Source organism: Lissotriton vulgaris, chromosome 10 (assembly GCF_964263255.1).
Source record: "Lissotriton vulgaris chromosome 10, aLisVul1.2, whole genome shotgun sequence".
Classification (NCBI taxonomy): Eukaryota; Metazoa; Chordata; class Amphibia; order Caudata; family Salamandridae; genus Lissotriton; species Lissotriton vulgaris.
The window spans coordinates 63,632,493-63,653,944 of record NC_141698.1 but is presented as its reverse complement, the minus strand read 5'-3'; the positions used below and the strand labels follow the sequence as shown (position 1 = coordinate 63,653,944).

Sequence of the window (21,452 nt, the reverse complement as noted above, 5' to 3'; positions counted from 1 at the left end):
CTTTGGCTGCTCTCATACGGTTTCATGTTTAGTTGTGCAACCTTCACCATTATCATTTTACATCCTTCTAGCTAGCTTGACTTTTAAACCTTTAGTAAGGGGGAATATTGAATAGGCGTTTACATGAGAACATTGCCTGATACTTTCTTCTTTCTAATAGATAGATGGAACAACAGAAAATGCGTTTCAGAATCACACATGTCCTCACTGTAATGAAATCTTTCCTGGCATCGATGAACTTAAAGTCCACGTTCAGGGGCATCAAGGTAAGTTACTTCTGCATGATTGCAAGATTATCTTAACTACTTAATAACAGAATGCCAACGTCTGACATGGTTATTTCTTCATAAGTGGTAATGGGGGGAGGGGGCAACACTCCAAATTTCAGTTTGGTAATTGTTTTAAGAACATGGACCTGAATACATCTTGATGTACAAGTATTCATGTGTCTTTACAGGTTGCATATCTTTTCACTTATTTCCAATAGCATCCTCCAGCTATTGCAGTATATAACCTCTTCCCAGCCCCACCTGAAAGGATGTGATTCCAACAAACACCATTTTTTTTTTTAAATATATCCTTTATTGGGTTCACAGGATAAAGAAAACATGAATTGTACAGTATTCCGTATCACGAAACATGATTCCAACAAACACCATAATAGAAATTTTTAACCATTGTTTTTTTCTGTATAAGAAATCCAGGTCTTTATCAGTGTGCACCAGTGTCGCTTATACAGGACAGAAAAAAAACCTCGCTATCTTCTGACATTGAACTTATTTTGCCATGTTTGCAACATTTTGCATGCAGATAGTGTGTTTCTTAACTTCAGTTCTTTGGGCATCTCTGTAAAATGTATTTGTGTTTAATGCGCTCTAACTTCTTGTTTCACTCTTGCAATCTCCTCAGGCTTCCAACCTCACAAGTGTGCCCATTGTGGTAAGGAGTTTGTCAAGTGGCATCTGCTGAAAAAACACCTTGAGGTTCACTTCACTGAGAGGCGCTACAAATGTGGGGAGTGTGGCAAGCTGTACAAGACCATTGCACATGTGAAAGGACACCTGCGGGTGCACTCTGACGATCGTCCCTTCCCCTGTTCAAAATGTGGCAAGCGTTACAAAACTAAGGTGAGAGTACTGGAGCACTTTATATTTCCACATTTTTGATCTCTGAAGAGATTAACATATAACCATGCATCTGACTATTTCCTTACCTGTTGTAGCACTAGGAACCCATACTTAGTCTAAGTTTATGTAAATTCGAACTGCTGTTTTTCTCATTAAAAAAAAACACCTCATCATATGCCTTGTGTGCCTCCCAAATGTATCTGAGTTTGTGTCCTGCTTTACCATCAAAAGGTGTCTGCCTAGTGCCTCGGCATGGGTGTTTGTGTTTTTTTAAACACACCTTTTACCATTTAAACAATGCTGTCCAGGCTTGTTTTTTGCGTTCTAGAGTGCACAGCCATTCCCTGTAGTCATCCGGCGAGCCTAAATGATTTACAAGTTCAGCAACAATTATACCTTATTTAATTAAATAAGTTGCCTTTACTGCCAGACTGATCCCTCCTCAAGGCTTTTTGAATTTCACACCTGGAAAGATAAGTATTATTAGTAAAGCAAAATCCTTAGAGCCCCTTAACTATAACTTCAAAACAAAGCAGGTACTGTTTAATATAAAATGTTCGAGTCCACGATAATTATTTAGCACTTTAAAAATTGAATTTCACTATTAATTGGATAATTTTCTTATTCAGTCACAGGAGTTGACAGTTCATTTTTTATATTGTTCCCTCCCATTATTATTCATTCTCCTCATTATCAAATTCAGTTACAGCTCTTCTTGGGGCACACAAATGGACAAAATAGGAGAATTAATTATCTGTTGACTTAACAGTGAATTAAATGAATTGTTAACCATTCTGATGCAAGAATGGAACTGTTCAAGAAGGGAATTAGCTGTTGACAAATTGATAAAGCTTTTGGATTTTTTTTAATCAAACTGTGTACCGAACTTATTTTGCAGTTCTGTTCGAAGATGCCTATAGTTACCATTGTAAAAAGTAACTTAAGTGGCTATCTGGTGCCTTAGTGGTGCTTTCCACAAGGCTTGGTTAAGAACCTAACTAGCCCATCTTGCCCCCATTTGTATTTAAATTTATAGTGTAGAAGCGCATGAACCGTGAATCTTTGCTTATTTTATTTGTGCAGATTTTAGTAGATTAGACATTGCGGAGGTCGTAAGAGCGATTACGTAGGAAATAAATTCCCCTTAGAAAATTAACCACCGCAGCGATAATGATGAGACCTATCGAAAACAGTAGTAAGTTGAATATAACAGAGGAGACTAGTGGAATGAAAATCGGAATAATACACCTTACAAACAAATTAGTAAGAATTGCCAATAAGACTTAAACGATAGTCCCAAGTAAAGGATATTAACTAAAGGACTTTAATTAAAGATGAGATAATTTGTAGAGTTGGTGGTCTTGTGAAGTTGATAATAACGAAGCAGTGCATGTAAGACAGGGTAGGTAAGCGTTAACGAAGGAGGCAGCTCTAGGATAAGTAAGAGAAGGGAGTTGGAGTTAGGGGGAACATTGGATAGGCGTTCAGGGTGTATTAAGACAGGATACTGATGATCTAGAATCCAAGAGTTCTTATGCAAGAACCTGAATGCCTCTCAGTCCAAGGTACATTTTTGTAAGCTTGTATTTTATTGGTACCATTGCATCATATCACGAACATTTGTCATATACATTTCACATGATGTCCTTCATTCTTTTGTGATATTCCCATGCCAACCTACGGTCACAATGTACATTATATCCCTTACGAGGGATGTTTTGTCTAGTGTGAAAGGAGAATCCCAACACCACATTAATAATTTGGTAAATTGTCTGGATTGTACCTTTTTTGGTTGATTGGGTGTAGTGGTTTAGCATATACTATGTTCTGATTGGTGTAGATGCTGCCCTAGCAATGTGAGGAAGAATGCTGATAAAAGAATGTTGTTGCCGTTCTCGTGTTTGCACTGGACTGCCAAATGATGATTATCTTACTCATCTGAATAGCCTGCTGATTTCTTGATTGTCTGATTTCCTGGTGGGGGCTAAAAGCACATGCCATTCACCCTCATACAGACAGAGATTATCGCCTTCTAGGGAACTGCTGAAAGTGAACCAGGCAGTCTAAACCATGACTTTCCTGCAAACCGAGAGCAGTACAATGGCTTATAAGCTAGAGATGTGGCCTCCTTGGGCTAGTCATTCAGCAGGTATGGATGAATAGGCATGTCTGATGGCATCCACTTTGTTGCAGCAAGTCATGATGTAGGTTGTTGGAGGGATCTGATGTGTCAGAATGTTGTTGCTTGCCAGGAGTGTCTTAAAAATTCAACATTTCGATCAGGATGATGGAAAATGTGCTGCACTCCATATCAATCTTAACGCTGTGCCATCTATATGTTTGTGGTTGCAAAGGAACATCTTGCTAATTGCATTTCTTACTTACTTATGCCTATTACCCTCCCTGAGGTATAGGCCATCAACCAGGACTCTCCAGCCACCTCTGGCTTTTCTTTCACTCTTGACTCCAGGTGTAACCTATCTCCTTGCAGTCAGCCTCAAGGCCTCCGTGGCAGGTGTTTCTTGTCCTTCCTCTTCTCCCTTTCTCTTGAAGATTTTGAGATCAGGACTTGCCTGGTGAGCGTGTGCGTCGGACGGACGGGAGCCGTCCGATCTGTGCACACGTGGAATTTTCCCGCACCGCTGGGAAATTCCGGCCGCGCCCAAAGGGTTAAAGCATTTTCCTCAGGCAGTTGTTGATGAAAGTCTGGACTTAGTAGCCGTTGTAGACTGTATAATATATTTTTTTCTAAAGTGACCGCAGGCGTTCCTGAAGAAAGGTGAACCTCTAACCATGGTTAATTGTAAACGTAATTAACACACTAAAGCGCTATTAAGGGGTGTCTAACTCAACCTGGGTCTCAAGACTGCAAACAAGAGGGGACAAAATAAGTTAAAAAATGGTTAGCATCATATACATCCACAACTGCAGAAAGACTGTGATATAAAACTTAAGGATTAGAAGTGTTTTTTGCGTACATTTCCATCATTAAGAACTCAGGTAATTCCTGAGACATATTGTCAAGTTACCACTAGCAGTAGATTAAGTTCAATGTGGCTAAAGGATATTCCTGATGTTTTTTATTAAATACTTGGTTACAGTGCCTCACCTCAGGAAGAGGTTTGTCTAACTATCTGGGCAGTTGTCTTCTGAAGGTAAACTCAGTGGTCATTGAGGATTTTTTGGTTAACAACCCACATCTTAGTCTGCTACTTCAGCGGAAGCACAGCACGTTGGTATTTACTGGAGTATAGGAGATCTAGTTATCAGAGCTGCTTTGAACACAGAGAAATCAATTGTACCATGCCGAGGACATACACTCTTATTTCAACCGGAATTGCTTTTTACTAGAGAAAAATCACCCTTCTGCCCGACGGTTCTCACTTAAAAAAACATCATAAAGTCTTTTTGTATTTACTTTTCTATAATTCTACTGCACGGTGTCGCATGAGACTTCTACAGGAATATCTCAAATGCGGTTTATTCTGAAAGTCCGGTATCTCTGAATTCTTCCTGTGGTACCAGGAGAACATGATGTTCCAAAAAGTTATACACTGTCTTCTCTTGAGTCGCCATTAGGAAATTGGCTTGTTTTGAGCAATCTGAATACAATTGAATCCGATAGTATTTTAATGTCCGCTATATTCTATAACCTGCAGAAAGCTGCCAGGGTTTTGAAAGTGGGGCAAATGAAGAAGGTCCCAGGAAGTGGACAGCAAAATGGTCTAAATAGAAATGTTAGAATAGTGCTGTACAAGCACACCTTTGATGGGAAGTTGTTTGTTAGAATGCTACAGATAGTTTGGAGTACATGTGAAATTCGAAAGCTACTGGGTGTTTAGGTGAAAGATATATTTTATAGCTGGTGTATGTAGGTTGTGCATTACTATTGACAGTAAGCTGCATAACCAGAGAAATTAAGGTAAATTGACCCCAGCATGACAGACTGGTTAGATGCTTGTATTGGAAATCTCAGGACATTTACAATATAGGTGATTTGGTCATTGAAATGAATGATGTTCAAAGTTCCCCATATCTGCTGAAATTATATTCTTTTAAAGGGTAAGCCATTTTTATTGTCAGTTTTGTAATGTGATGTTATAAGATACTGTTTTAGCGGCAGCTTTCTTAAATGTGCGTTTTGTTTCTCTTTTGTTTTCAAGAGTGCCCAGCAGGTTCACTTTCGAACACACATGGATGACAAACCGTTTGCCTGTCAGTTCTGCTCCAGGAGTTTTAGGGAGAAGGGCTCTCTCGTGCGCCACACCCGCCACCATACAGGCGAGAAACCTTACAAGTGCTACAAGTGTGGACGAGGGTTTGCAGAACATGGCACACTCAATAGGCACCTGAGGACGAAAAGTAAGATTCATTATCACTATATATCACTCTAGGATGATAGAAGTGGAATTATCAAAACTTCTTTATCCAAGCAAGGGGACTGTGTTCCAAATACTCAATGTAGTGTTTTAGAAACCAGTGTACTGTGCTTTGATGAAAGCAGGGGAGACAGTGTCTCCCCAGTTATATTTTGTAACTCATTCAATTTGACATAAACCAGGAAGAGAATACTAAATTGAGGTTTTGAAAAAAAGACATAAAATTACACAGAACAGGTGTTCTCCAGAATGGGGTAGTTTGTATATTGATGTCCCCACCTGAAAATCGTTTCAAACTTTTTAAAAATGTATTTCAAAAAACAATTTAAAAACCTGCCCGTTTCAATTTATGAAAGTGTCAACAATCCCAGCGCTAGCCACCAGGACCTTTGTTTTCGTTTTACAGTCTTTGCTGAAAGATATCTGAAATCTTTCAGTGCCCGGTTCGAATGCAGGCTGACATATAAGTGTATCAACCCTGTCTCATATCTGCTTCTATCAGTTGTGTCACACGGATTGCCGCAGCTCTCCTGAACTTAGAATGTTTACATTTATTGGTAATGGTTTTGCTAACAATCATAAGTAGTGTTATAGTTCTTTGCTTGCTACAGTGGTTTGGAAGTGCAATGTTCTAGCCAAAGAACCGATGAGTACAATCTGTCCTGTACAATCCTATTTGGTGTGGTAGGAATTGGAAATGTGATCCACAGCCATAGCGGGGACTAGAAAGCAGTTTAAATGCCTTGACTTCTCATTCTGGAAGAGGCAAAGAGTGTAGGCAGTAGGCGAACATCTATTGCAAGAGGGTTCTGTGCTTTTGCATCTGTAATTAAAATGTTCTTTAATTTACACAATATTCCATGCCCAAGTACATACTATACATGGAATAAAAAAGTAAACAAATGCATCAAATACCAAAGTAGACCTCTTTTATAAACTGCTAAGGCTTGTCACATCAAACTGAACGCACACATACTCACTACTTTCCTCATATTGAAAGTCAAAACGACAAATCGGTGCGGTGGAAGTGGTTATTGGTTTGAGTGTGCTTACCCCACCAGATTTATTTTCATGTCACAGAGCCTCACCAGTCCTGAGTAGGTCATAATTAAAGTCCAATGCTACTTGTGCTACATCTGAAACTTTTCATCAGTGAAACATCTTACTCTGTCCTCTAAGGATCTATTCTGTGTTCAACCTCTCTCAAATCTGGAACCTAACCACAGTGCTTCAAATCTGTAGTGTTAATATACTCCCTTAAAAAACAAAAAACTCAGTTGACCCTAATCTCACTCTAAATTCTGCTTAGTAATTTGCCTCCCCTTTTCTCTAAAATACCTGAGCACCTTGACTTTACCTGCTGTACTCTGTATCGTATATCAATAATCTCCTCAAACAACTTCATATTCGCTTCAGTGCATGCAACTTTACTGAGACAGCACTTTAACTTGTTTCCCGCTTCATCATAGTAGCACCATCTGTATGCTGATGACACTCCCAAATATTTGTCTTTCCCTACCTTGCCACCTCTTTTTCAGTTCAGCTTCTCGGACTGTCAAAGCTATTTGCCATTGGCTAACACTCATGTTGAATTCATCTATGACTGGTGCACTAGACGAAGAAGCGTAAAAAAGCAGGCCCCTTACCACTTCCAATCAACTTCTTCCTGTCATTTGCCCTCTGCCAGAAATGTTGTTGTTTTCTTGAATCCTTTAAGTGCACCTGCTGCAACTGTTTAAAATTACTGAACCTATGCAAAATATTCCTCTCATTCCATTCAGGATAGCCAAAGCATTGATTAGCTCTTGTTCCCAGCAAGCTGAATTATTGGAACAGTCTGTTTCTGAACTTCATATGTGCCTTCCTGAACATTTAGTATAGGCAAGTATTCAAATTGTTAGCTAGCGCACAACCCATCCTGAACAATGTCATAAACTGTGCCATGATAATACTTACAACCTTCCCAACTATTTTCCCTCCTCTTCTACCAGTTTGACTGACTCTTCAAAAAATAGTACTCTTTGCAAGATGCTAGCACGTCTTTAAAGCTAGCAACCGACCACCTTTCGTTCAGCTTTAGCTGACATAACAGAATATTTAACCTTGAGTCTCTTGGCACTGAAATAACACCTGTTGATTGTTACCCAATTCAATGTTATCTATTTTATTGACCTTTGAAGGATGGTATGCTGAGTGAACCTGCTAGGATTCAAACCTGTGGCCATGAGGTAAAAAACAGATCCCTGGAATGAATGTTATTTCACTGAGCCACCAGACTTGGCTATAGCCACTATGAAACTGCCCATTCTATCAACTAGAATTTACCTGCAATTACCATGTGCTCGATTGAGATTCCAGTTCTTCCACCTTTTTGTCTCATCTCTGGAATTCTCTTCCTCCTGTCATCATGTCCAAGCCCATCGTCCAGTAATTCATATCTGCCCTAAAGAATGCACTCCTATCATTGGAAGTCTGATTCATCTCTCACAGTGTAAATATGTAGATTCCATTTATTTTGCTTTCATATTCAGTCACCAGTATTTACCAGTATTTAGTTATAGTTGTGTATGATTTTCCATAGACCAGGCGTTGTTTTTTGGTTTGCTGGTAACTTCGGCCCCGTTTGATAAATCTTCACAAAATTTCCCAAACACAAAAGTTCATCCTCCTCCGCTCCATCATGGAAAGTTTTGGGGTGATCCATCAGCAGGGGCAGAGAAAAAAGGGGGGTGGGTCCCAAATCGTAAAATCTCAATGCATTTTCAATAGACTTCTTTAAGACCGGTTTTAGCAAAAACTGCTGAACAGAATTTCACCAAATGCGACAGGAGGCCAGATCTTCATTCTGCTTTTTGTGACTTGGTGTAAATCCAGAAGTTTTTGAGAAATTAAGGGCGACATTTTTTTCTATATTTTGGCACTTCAGCTCGCGAGAGTCTCACGAGTCCCGTTAGGGTTTCGAAATAAAAAATGGGGCCATGTGATTGGTCAAGAGGCCTGTTGTTCCTGTGAGCCTTTACACTCTTGCAAGAGTGAGCACTCTGATTGGCTGGCTGTTGGAATGTTAGAATTGAAAAGGCCACCATTAGTGTTTACTGTGAAAAATTGGAGGTGTTGTGGAAATGAACATATAAAAGGGAGTCAGCAAAAAGGCATGCGGTCCTCGTAGATTTAGAGAGGAGGCCTATAAGGGATATCTACTGTAAAGATAATAAATGTATATTGTTTCTAAGTAATTCTTACGATCTCGTGAGATAGTAAAAAGCAGTGGAGTTCTCCATACACTCCATTGGTAGGAATGCACATTGTGGTCATTGTATTTGAGAGAAAGTGTGTAAGATGGAAGTAGGGTGAGGATTAGAAGGTTAAATCTTTTTTCTTTTTAAGTGTTATGTTCTCGCGCTACTCTCGCAGGATTTCGGAAATTAGGAAGGAGCAGGTGATGTTAGAATATACTCCCCTATGCACACTTGTTACTCTTCTGAAAGAGTTTTACTGGAGATGGTGTTCATCAGACAGTCGTCTGTTATGCTTGTTGGTTTGAGAAGAGTTCAGAGTCTAGTTAAGGCTCATCCAAACCACCCTACTATGCACACCGATCATCTGAGATAGAGGTCTGAAAGAAGAGCCCAGTCCCTTCCCACACCCTACTTCGCACACTAATCATTGCAGAGAGATCTCAGCAGAGGCCAGTCCCTGCGCACATCCTACTACGCACATCCGTCATCTGTGAGAGAGACTTCAAACGAGAGGCCAGTTTCTCCACACACCCTACTATGCAACTCATCTAAGAGAGGTATCCGAAAGGAGAGGCCAGTCCCTCCACACACTCTACGCACACCTATCATCTAAGAGTTATGAGAGGAGAGCCCAGTCCCTCCCCACACCCTACCATTCAGACCCATCATTACAGAGAAAGATCTCACCAGTAAGGCTAGTTCTTCCTCACACACTACTGCGCACCTGTCATTGCAAGCGCAATGACACCTCATAAAAGAGATTGCCGGTGACATGTCTTGAAATGAGTTACAATAACTGAGCAAATTACAATTTCTATTGAATATTTATCTGTGTTATACTTGCACACATTTAAAAAAGTTTTTGCAAACTTATTCGCATCTTATGTTACAACACAATTGTTTTTAAGCTAACATAGCATCTCAACACTACGTATAGCAAATCATTCTACCATACATACTCACAAAAATAATTTGCTTATAAAATAATAATCTAGAAATTCATTGAAAAGCCAAAGTTTAAATTAACTTTATAGTTAGGTGAATTTCTCAGTGACATATCAATGTTTTGAACAACAACAAAAACACATAAATTCACCAGTTATAGCTAGGGGGGCTACCTATAACTTGTGCCCCCTCCATGCACTGCTTATGACATCAAATATGACATCAATCATAACCTGTTCTATGACATCACTGATGATATCTCAAATGACATTGATATCACTGATATCATCCATTGAGTGTGCTTGTTTGTTTTATAGTTTAGATTGTAGTGGATAACTGCCATATTACTTTTCCACTTAATTCTGTTCAGTTTGGGTCCTGCTAATGGTTGTATGTATTTAGAAAACACATTTCCTTCTAAGACACCATAGCTCTGTAGAGGTATTGAATATTATAAATCTTTGTATTCAAGAGAAAGTGTCTGTACAGGTGACAGTAGGCTTGTGTTCATTATGTTCCACATGTATATTTTGGTACTGCAGAAAATGTTTCCAACTGTGGAAAGATTCTATGTAGCACATACCAAGTATTGTAAGCAGTCTTATTGAAGAGAATTACCTCTGCATGAATATTTCTACTTGAATGAATGAACAGACTTCTAAAATCGCAACTTAGCCCAAGGACATCAAGGCGCTGAAGCAGGTCATCCAACACAGTCAGAAGAATCGGCTTTACACGTACGCTTCAGAGAAAAGCCAGGTTTTTAAGGCCTTCCGGAACAGAGAGCAAGAGGGTTGCCCTATAAGCTCGGGGGGGAGAGAATTCCACAATCTGGGCGCCACAGAAGAAAACGCTCTACCTCCCCATTTTGCTCTTACAAACCTGGGGACCTCAAGAAAGTTCTTAATAGAGGAGCGAAGGTATCTACCGGGGGTGTAGAGATGTACAAGCGACTTGATCCCCTCTGGACCGGTACCATAAAAAGCAAAAAGCTCCATGAGATAGACAATTTGAACATATTTTTATTTTTTATTTTTGTTTATTTGAAACGTTTTATATAGCGCTAGCTAGACCCGAAGGAATCAGAGCGCTTTACATGAGGACGAGAATTGTTTCAGAGCAAAGTTACAAGTTACTTAGTTACAAGTTAGACTGTGACCGTGATTACCATGTACTAGCCTATGTACATGTGCCTGTTTTGCTTCAGAAGATGGGTTATCTGAAAAGTTTTCATCATAGTATGAATAGTGCATGTAGTAGGATGTTTAACACCTTCAGAGCTTTGTTATTTATAGTGAACAGCGTCTCTTTTTAGACAGATGTTGTATAGAATGTGCACTGTTCTTAGTAGATATTTTGTGATAGTCTGTGGTATAAAGTAAACTCTCTCCATAGAGTAAGCACTGTTTACAGTACTCAGTTCTCTACTGATATCGGCTTCATTTCTTAATGTAGGCTCAGTGTGTGTCAGGGGCTTGATACAGATAAAAGCTGTCCATAGTAGGACATGTGCTTTGGAATTGGCATTAACTATTGTGTCTTCTTCTGAGGAGTTATATACATATTTTACACCATACTCAGTGAGGGTTTCCTGTATATCTGTGGTTGATTGCTAATGTGAACTATGTTACATGTAAAGCCTTATCAATTTATTCAAAATTATGCTGGACATGCCCTTCGATGGCACCTGTCTCTTTGGATACTGGGCAGATTAGGCGCTCAATCGCTTTAAGTATTCTCGTGATACGGCCAGGTCCTTAGACCACTCTACTGCCCCACATCCACCCCAATCTGCCTTTCGTTCCTTTCGAGCTACAGAAGAGGTTTCCAGCTGCACCAATTCCAACCCAGCCACCGTGTTAGACTCCCCAGCCTCTGTATGGCTGAGGGCTCCGAGTCCACAGACCTTGTGGGTCAGGTGGCCAGCGTTCTTGTTAGTCTGCTGTAACAGCCTCCAAACCCTCCGAGTCTGCCCATTTACCGACTTGCAGGACGCCTAATTTCATATTCCCGTCCTACCTGCACACCGGTGCTATAGGAAACTGGGTTTTTGTTGTAGTGCTCCCCACTTTTTGCCTGGTGTTGGATGCAACGCTAACTGAAGTGTACTGAGTTACTGCTAACCAGGTCACCAGTACCAGTGTTCTTTTCCTAAAAATTTACATTTGTTTCCCACAATTGGCCAAACCTTTAGCACCCTCCAGACCAGACTTGATAGACAGGGCCGAGTGGGAGGGGAGATAGCGATTCTTCATAAAGATCACCTGCAATGCCATATCGTACCTATACCCGATTTCCCGGACAGCTTTCAAGCACTTTATTTTTCAATAAAGGAAGCGCAATGTCCCTTTTTTAATGGAATCTTATTATATCGACCTCCAGGTTCGAGAACTCATTTTACGCACAACCTCCTCCAGTCCCTTGAACCCTATTTTGGCCGAGACAATGTTTCTATTCTGGGTGATTTTAACTATCATTTAGAACGGCACAATCTATCTGATACCTCCTGCCTCATTGAGGCTTTGGAATCATGTGGGCTCACGCAACTTGTTACCGGAGCCACCCATCGCGCAGGACATACACTGGATGGTATTTTCTCCAATGACCCTCGTCTGACTACAAAGGATCCGATCTATCTATCTTGGTCTGACCATTTGGCGGTTCCTTTTCTTTTGGAACACCACAGGGTGGACTTCTGCAAAAAAGGGAGTCACATAATGGAAACTGCTAGAAACTTTAGGAATATCAACAGCGATTCCTTTGCGCCCTGGGCTGCAAGCCTTTCTATCACTGGCTTAGACAGTGTACAGACCGCAGTCGGTCATTTTGAACAGGTTACTGCTGAGGCCTTGAATAAATTGGCCCCTGTACAGTCCCGCCGCCGAGCCAGAAAGAGACCATCAGCCCGCTGGTTTTCTGATTCCCTCAGACTTCTTAGGCAAGAAGTGAGGAGAAAGAGGCTCTGGCATGCTAGTTGGGACCTTAAGAACAAGGAAGACCATAAACTCCTTGTTAGAAAATATAAAGCTGAGATTGTGCAGGCTAAACAAGACTACTTTGTTACCTTGACTACCTCACTTTCCTCGCCGAAGGAGCTTTTTAAAACTGTTGACTCTCTAGTCAAACTGCAAGCCCCTGATCCTGTTATTCCTTCGCAGGACTTATGTGATAAAATTGCCTCCTTCTTCCACACCAAAATTCAGGAAATTCATCTGGCCCTCGAGGAACAAAGAGCTTGTATCAGCGCGCCCACTGCAGGGGTTGAGATGAGTATGACTACTACGGACATCTCCCCACTGTGCACCCTGGACTCTTTTCCTCCGCTCGCCTTGCAAGATCTGGAGTTACTGTTAAATAAGATCAAGTCTGGCTCTCCCCTGGATACCTGCCCATTGAAAGTCATCAAGCAGTGTAGGGAGACCCTTCTGCCACCGTTGCTAGAGGTAATGAACCTAGCCATTAGAGACGGTATTTTCCCTATGGAATGGAAGAAGGCGGTAGTAAAACCCCTGTTAAAAAAGGCCTCCTTAGATCCGGAGGTCCTAAAGAATTTCCGGCCTATCTCTCTGCTTCCTGCCCCAGCGAAGATGCTTGAGGCACATCTTAACAAGCATCTCGCTGGCTTTGTGGAAAGATCTGGTTGCCTGGACTCCTCCCAGCATGGATTTAGGAGGGAATTCAGCACCGAGTCAGCCCTCACCATCGTGCTCGATAAGATCCGCACGACAGTGGATGGGGGCCAGACCTCCCTCCTGGTCCTGCTAGATCTAACTGCGGCTTTCGATACCCTCTCCCCCTCAGTACTTTCATCTCGCCTGAGGGAGGTGGGGGTGAAGGACGCAGCCTTGGATCTTTTGACCTCTTTTCTTACGGGGAGAGAACAAAGAGTCAAGCTGGGGGAATTCCTATCTCCATCCCGACCAGTGCTGTGTGGGGTTCCCCAAGGGTCGGCGCTTAGCCCGACCCTTTTTAACATCTATGTGACCCCACTAGCCAGACTAATAAGATCTTTCGGGATGGAGGTAGTCTCTTACGCAGATGACACCCAAATACTCGTCTCTCTCCCCCAGTCAGATGTACTAATCGCCTCCAAGTTTAGATCTTGTATGGAGGCGGTTGGTCATTGGATGATTCAGAACTCTCTTAAACTGAATGGGGAGAAGACTGAGGTGATGGTGTTTGGGGGGAAAGAAAACATCTGGTCAGCCAATTGGTGGCCTGACTCACTAGGAACATGCCCTTCCCCTACAACATCTGCTAAGAATCTCGGAGTGATAATAGACCCTGCCCTCGATCTGGGCTGCCAGGTGAGCAGAACCGTTTCCACCTGTTGGGGCTTGATTCACATCCTGCGAAGGATTAGGAAATATTTATCCTTACAGGCTAGAAAACAAATAGCCGTTGCACTCATTGGTTCCCGGTTGGACTACTGTAATGCGCTGTATGCCGGACTAAACAGGAGCCACCTGCAGCGCTTACAGGTAGTCCAAAACGCTATAGCCAGATTTGTTCTGGATATTCCCAGACGCTCCTCGGCCACTGCGGCCAGGAAAATGCTGCATTGGCTACCGGTAGAACACCGAATCCGGTTCAAAATCTTATGCATGACCTACAGAGCCATCGCCAAAAATAGCGACACGGGCATTGGGTCTATCATTTCCCACTACATCCCTGGAAGGAACTTGCGTTCCTCCGGGAAACTGCTTTTGACAGCCCCCGTGTTCGAAGAGCTAAATGGGGTGGCAGGGCTTTCTCCACTCTAGCCCCTAAATGGTGGAATGATCTTTCCCTTGACCTGAGATCCCTTCCTTCTTTACAGAACTTTCGCACTGCCCTAAAAACTTTCCTCTTTCGGCAAGCCTATATGTAAGGACGTCTGTTTCAACTTTTAATCATATTTTTAGGCGCCTTGATACCTGCGGGTTATTGTTTTGCGCATTATAAATTTTTATCATCATCATCATCACCTCCAAGTCCTAAGAATATCGCCTCCGCTAGTACCTAGCGCCTGGGGTACTGAAGAAGGGCCCCAAGGGCTGCCGCAGGTATTGTGCCTCCCCAAGGGAACCCTCACAAAACTCATGCAGGGCTGCTATCGCAGGCTGCGTGTTTTGGTGCAGGCAAAAGTGATAATGTAATGTAATGTATTACTAGTAAAGCGCTCTGTTGCCAGCTGGCGTCCTGGCGCTGTATACCACTGGGGAACCCGTCCTGGCTTTCCCTGTGGGATGTTCCCTACTGGGAATCCCCAAGGTGGAGCCAGGCATCCCCGGCGTTGATGGGCCCGTTGTGGAGATTAGGCAAGCTAATGCCCAGAGTTGCCAAGTGGGACCCCTGGTTAGAGTAGGCACCAAGGCAAGAATCATCGGGTCCGCTGACCCTGGTCCACGACCCTGCCGCGCCAGGAATTGAACCCTGGTCCCGGGCTGACTTCTGCTCCCGGGTCTGCCACCTCTAACCAGTGAGCCACACCACTCCACAACCTAACACAGCCTGATCGACATCCCTGGGTGCTCGGCCCCCTTAACACTGCATCAGTACTTGTTACCCCTCTTGCAGCAGGCCTTTCAGCCCTAAGACTGGATGCTTGGTCTTACATGTGAAGGTATAAATGCATGAGTAGATATGCCCCTGTGCTTGTCATTTCCATTACTACTAGTGCAAGTGGACTTGGAAGCCATTTTATAACATGTGCTGTAAACTGGTTAAAACAAGTTCCCTAGCGACATGATGGCTTAGCTGAATATAGGGATGTTTGATATCAAACATCTCAAATTGATAAACCTACACGGATTCCAGTGTTAGATTTACCAATACATGCACATAGGGGGCACCATAGATGTGCTCCCTCAAAACCCAGACCCTGGTGTGTTTACTGGCATTTACTGTCTGGTTTCTGCCAGCTTGCCACCTGAGACCCTGTTCTTACCTCCTAGGGTGAGAGCATTTTGCTCTAAGGAGATCTAGAACAACTTATCCCAAAAGAGGGTGTTGCACCCCTTCCCACAGGATGACCTCCTGATTAGCCTTCCTAGGACAGGAAGCTTCAAAGAGCTGCCGCCTTTGAAATGCGACTCTGGCTCCCCTCACAGGATAGGACGCTGATCTCCTTTGTCAAGAGCCCCTTTAGTACCTGGACTAGTGGGAAGATTAGCTAGTCAGGTAGGCTTGCCACCCACAGGCTAGTACCACTCCCAAGGTGTGGTAAACTTAGGTGTACATGACTTTACAGAAGTAGCTATCTTTGTGATGGCATACTTGGGAATTCTGGGACAGTTATGCCTCCTTCCAACAGGAAGTGGTCATATAGGGGGCTTAGTGACCCCAAGGGTCAGTAGCCCATTGGCTACTACTCTACACTTCCCGAACGCCCCCTAAATTCTGTATTTAGGAAAGCCCCTGCCACCAGAACAACATCCTGCCAACCTGAAAGACCAAAAAGGATGAGAATAGTCGCATCCTGCAAGAACAGAGGATCCAGCAACTCACTTGGCGCCAACCCTGCCTGCCTGCCTTCACCCATTGCACCAAAAGTGAATTGTCCTGCAGCTGCTGAGTCCTCTAAGTCCAGGAGACCTGCCAACACTTCACCCAGGAACCAAGACCTCCCAAGAAGCAGCTGGCCTGCTTCTCTGCATCTTGCAGGCATTCAAAGACCCTTGAAAAGACTCCCTGAACACAGAAACACGCCTGTAGACACAACTGCACCTGTCGTTGCAAGCCCGAGTTGTAGTAGACCAGCTGTGTCAGCATGGTCCCCCATCCCTCCAGATACAGGCGCATGTGGTGACACCTCTCATAAACTCCCCAACGTCTCCTGCAGCCTCTGCACCAGGTCCCCCTCTATGGCAACTGCTCCCAATAAGAAAACCCAGCGCCTACAGGCACCTCTTCAGCAATCACCCCTGGGCCATAGAGAAGTAGACCAACAGTGTCCCTACTTCCCTGAGTATCGTAAGGTCTGAGCCTGTTGGTTTAGCCCAACTAGCTGCCCAGGTGAAGCCTGCAGCATATTTCTGTCACAACCATGGTCAATAGATAAACATTGGGCTCCCAACGCTGTTTTGAACCTCTGCACCTGGCCGCCCTAGAGCTGCTGCAGTTGGTGCTCTGCTGGTGCTGCCTTGGACCTTGCCCACCCCTCACCTTAGCTCCTGGAGCAGTGTCCCGTAAGTCGTTGTACTATACCTGGATGCCGCATTGACTTTTCCCCCTATAGGATAACATTGCAGTCTCCCAGAAATTGCACTGTCGACAATTTAACCTAAAAAGAATGAATATTTAAAAATGTACTTACCTGAACGACATATAGAAAGATACTTGCTATTTTTATAATTTGGGTTGGATGTCCTACTTGTCGTGTCTTATTTATTGACCATTGTGTGTATTTTCAGATGTCCTGCACTCTTCTGTAATAAGCATAAAGCTGCTCAACCTCACTACCCCCTAACAGAATGCCTTGGGATTGCAATAGCAATCCCTCTGCCCACTCATAAGGGAACTCCCTGGACTCTTTACGCTATACAGCTGATTTTTATATACCATATAGAGAGCCAGCTGCCTACAGGCACTGTCTGACGTTTACTGCACTTTCAATTGACTTTGCTTCCTTTTGGCCTTATCAGCTCCCCTCTGGTGTTCAACAAGGTGATGGCGATGATTGCAGCTCATCTGTGGCGATCTGTGCATCCAATCTTCTCCTACTTAGACAGCTTGCTACCGCACACCTTCTGCACTCACTGGGGTTCACTGTCAACGTACTGAAGTCGCACCGGACTCCCTCTCAGACGCTCCTTTTCATTGGGGCTGTTCTGGACACACTACAGTTTCAGACTTATCCTCCTGAGTGGCGAATTCAGGATATACAAGCTCTGATACAGATATTTGAGCCTCTATCCTGGGTTTCGGTGAGACTGACTCTGAGGCTGCTGGGCCTCGTGGACTTCTGCATCCTGCTATTGGCACATGCCATATTCCATATGCAGACTGTGCAGTGCGACCTGAAGTTCCAGTGGCCGCAGCATCTAGTGAATCTCTCCAGCTGATCCAGATCTCGGAGGGAAGTGTGAACAAACTACAGTGTTGGCTCACGAACCTAGATTGAGATGTGGTTGGGGGAAAGGAGAGACTTCTGCCTCTGACTCAAAGTAGTGAGAGATGTGTCACTCCTGGGATGAAGTGGCCATCTGGGAGAGGTTGAGATCAGAGAACTCTGGTCCCCGGGGGAATCCAGGCTCCACATCAGTATGCTATAACTCGAGGCGATCCACCTGGAATTTAAAGTCTTTCTGCCCTCCATCATGAAAGGCCGGTAGAAGTGTTCACAGCAACAACACTGCCATGTGGTACTGCAACAAACCAGGCGAGGTCGGGACACTTTGTCAAGAGGCCCTTCCTCTTTGGACATGATTGGAACGCGAGGACATTTCTCTGGTGGTTCAACATCTGACCGGTTCTCCGAATGCCAAAGCGGACAAACTTAGCCGAAGATGCCTTGCATGCGTGCTGGAGTTTCCAAGGTGGCACTCACTTCAAGACGTTTTTTAGGCCTCCTGTACTCCTTTCCGCCCATACCATTCCTACCCAGATTTCTCACGAAGATCAAGAACGACTGGGCCTAAGTCATCCTTGTGGCTCCGGACTGGGCACAGAGAGTCTAGTATCTCAAGCTTCTGAACACCTGACCCTGCCTTCTTGCCTGGAGATTGAGCGGTGGCAATTGACCGCTTTCGACCTTCCTCCTAAAGTATATCATTTCGTTTTGGCATCCCTCCAACAAGACAGTGTACGCCTGCCTTTGGAAAATGTTTATGGCATGCTGTGCAGAAAAATCTATTGACTCCCCCTTTCTGAAGTTCAGATTTTTTATTCTTTCTCCTGCCCAGTGGGGCTGTGCTCTGGGAAATATTAAGGGCTATCTCTTTGCCATTTCTGCTCTCATCCAGATGCCTGATCAACCCTCTTTGTTCAAGTCCCCTATTGTACCGAGGTTCCTCAAGGGTCTTACTCATCTTTTTCCCCTCCTTCTCCATTCATTATGCCTCAGTGGGACCTTAACTTGGTTGTAAATTTTTTGATGTGCTCTCCCTTTGACCCCCTCCAACATTGTCCCCTCAGGCTACTCACCTTGAAAACAGCCTTCCTTGTGGCAATTACATCAGCCCGCAGAGTAAGTGAGCTACAGGCCATATCTAAGCCGCCTTACACACAATGGCCTCCTTTGTACCAAAAGTGGTTACCCCTTTTCATGTAGGCCAATCTATCACCTTTACTACCTTTTATGCTCCTCCACATCCCTCTAAGGAAGAGGTGTGGCTCCACTGTCTGGACCAAAAAAGAGCCTTGTTGTTATCCGTTGACCACACACGAGAGTTCTGGGTGGACGACCAACGCTTCATGAGCGTACATTGGTGCCAAAATGGTTGGCCTGTGCAAAAGTAAAACATCTCTAGATGGGCCATGCTCTGTAGGAAGCAACCTCCTGAAGGTTTGCTGGCTCATTCCACCAGAGTTAAAGTGGGCACCCACTGCATTAGCACTCGGAATTCTGTTCCTGGATATCTGGCTTGGCAGCAACATGGGCTTCCCTGCTCACGTTCACCAAACATCACTGTCTGGACAGTCCAGTCCGCAGTGATGGGCACTTTGCCCGTTTGGTCTTGTAGGACTTTCTTGTTTGAAATTGGTTCTCAGACCCACCGCCGGTGGTGGTGCTTGGATATCTATTCTAAGATAAGAAATCTGCGTTAGTAGTCTCTATCAGAAGAGCAAGCTACTTACCTTTTGGTAACGCCTTATTTGGTAGTCTGTCTAGATGCAGATTCCTTAACGACCCACCCATCCTCCGCGCTCTGCGAACGGATTTCTAGGGACATGGATGGCCCCTTTTAAGACCCTAGTTTTGACACACCAGTGGTCCGTGCTCTTCATGACTCTGCACTTCTGGCGTGAACAGCTGTGAAAAGTAACTGTAGGAAGCTGGCTCTTTATATAGTAGACCATAAAGAGGCACTCTCTGTAGAGTCCAGGCAAACCCCATAGGCATTACAGAGGCACAAATGACACCTCATGTGCTCTTTTGTGGTTGTGTGGGCGAGCAGTTGGGCATATCAGAGGGTAGTGCAAAGCATTTATTGCATACACAAAGGCAGTAAATCAGAGACACACTCAATTAAGAAATCCGACTCCAATTTATAAAAATAACACTTTTTTATATAAATTGAGATACCAAGATCCGAATCTGGTAAGTAGTTTTTGAGTTATCAATTTTTTTTTACAGCTTTAAAAAATGGACTATAAGTGCAATTTTTGGATCAATAATGTTATCCTATAGAGGAAAAACATGTATTCCATTTGGGCACTTTTCAGTGACTTCCAATACTGTTCTTCTGGACTTGATGTGAATAATTGGCCGGATCCAAGGTCACACCAACAGGTCACCTCTGGAAACACTGGGGCGTCCGGGTGCAGAGGTGTGTCAAGGCACTGGGTATCCCATTCGTTTCAGTGGAAGAATGGTCTGGTTACAAAGAGGCTACAAGCTGACGCTGGGGGAACCTATGGGGCGGAGGGGGGGGGGGGGGGGCGCTCATCCCTTGAGCGTCTTTTGCACACAGTGGCACCCTTGGTCCATTTCTCATCGGGCTGTGGTCCTCGGTGAAGTGGTGTCTTTTGGGGTTGGATTCTAGTGCGGGAGTCTTTTACGGTCGGAGGGGGGCCTGCAGAAAAAAGCTGCAGGCAGTGACTGGAAGTCCAGTCCAGTCTTGGCAAACCCAAGCACAGGCTTAGCTCTTGTGGTCTAGGGACCCCGTTGGCACCATCACCTCCCTTGGACTTGGCACTGGTGCATAGGTACTTTGAGTCATCGGGTGGCTGTGGGCACAGACGCCTGTCTTGGTCTTTGTTTTGCAAGAGTGGCAAACAGGACAGCTGGGCCACTCATGAATTGGATCTCTCTGTCCCTGAAGTACCTCAATGTGCAGGTCGGTCTTCCATAGCGTTGGTGTCCGGACTGGGCACAACAAGCCTTGGCTGCTGCTAGGTGTCCGGTACCAGAGTATTTGTCCTTTGCAGCTTTGGTTGGTCCTGGTGTCCTCCCACTCGATGGGGAGACCAATCTGACCTTCAGCAACACAGGGTCATCTACCTGGGGAGCTGCTTCATTAGACTGACTGGGAAGCACCAGCTCTGTAGAAAGCACCATACGTCTTTGGTGCCTGGGCTGCAGGTGAGTAGCTCCTCTATTCCAAGGGAGTTCTTCGAACAATTGGAGATGCACTGGCAGCCCTCTGGCTTTCTTGGAAAATGCACAGCGGCAGGAAAGATGCCTGCTTCTTCCATGATGGTTGGGCACAGCTGACAGGGTTGGCGTCAAATTAGTCGTCATTCCTTGGTTCTCATTACAGGACTCTTCTTTGTCCACTCCTTCTCGTGATCCATCTGAATCTGAGGTCTCTGTATCAGGGGTCCCCTCAATACCCAGTTTAGGGGCGTTAAGGGGAGTGAGGGGTAGTAGCCAATGGGCTACTTACCCCTGGGGTCACTACACGCACTAGATGACCACTGCCTATGGGGAGTGGGCACCACCCTCTCCCAAAATTCCTAATTCCACCACACACAAAATCAAGGAATTTCTAAAGTTGTGTTCATGTCATACTTGGCCACCCTAGAGGTGTGCCCTGCCTGACAGTGCAACATGCCTCCTGCATAGCTAATGTTTCCCCCTGCCCAGGTGCCAAAGGGCTCTGGACAAAGGGAGTCTG

General features: G+C 44.2%; 1 protein-coding gene across 1 annotated transcript in view; it reads left to right on the top strand.

The window, feature by feature from the left end:
- The window catches only part of E4F1 (E4F transcription factor 1), a 225,520-nt gene that overhangs the window by 151,662 nt on the left and 52,406 nt on the right, over nt 1–21,452 (top strand). The window contains exons 9-11 of the mRNA XM_086940476.1: nt 161–266; nt 910–1,127; nt 5,291–5,489. Of these exons, the coding sequence (XP_086796602.1) occupies nt 161–266; nt 910–1,127; nt 5,291–5,489 (523 nt within the window). The remainder of the gene's footprint in view (nt 1–160; nt 267–909; nt 1,128–5,290; nt 5,490–21,452) is intronic.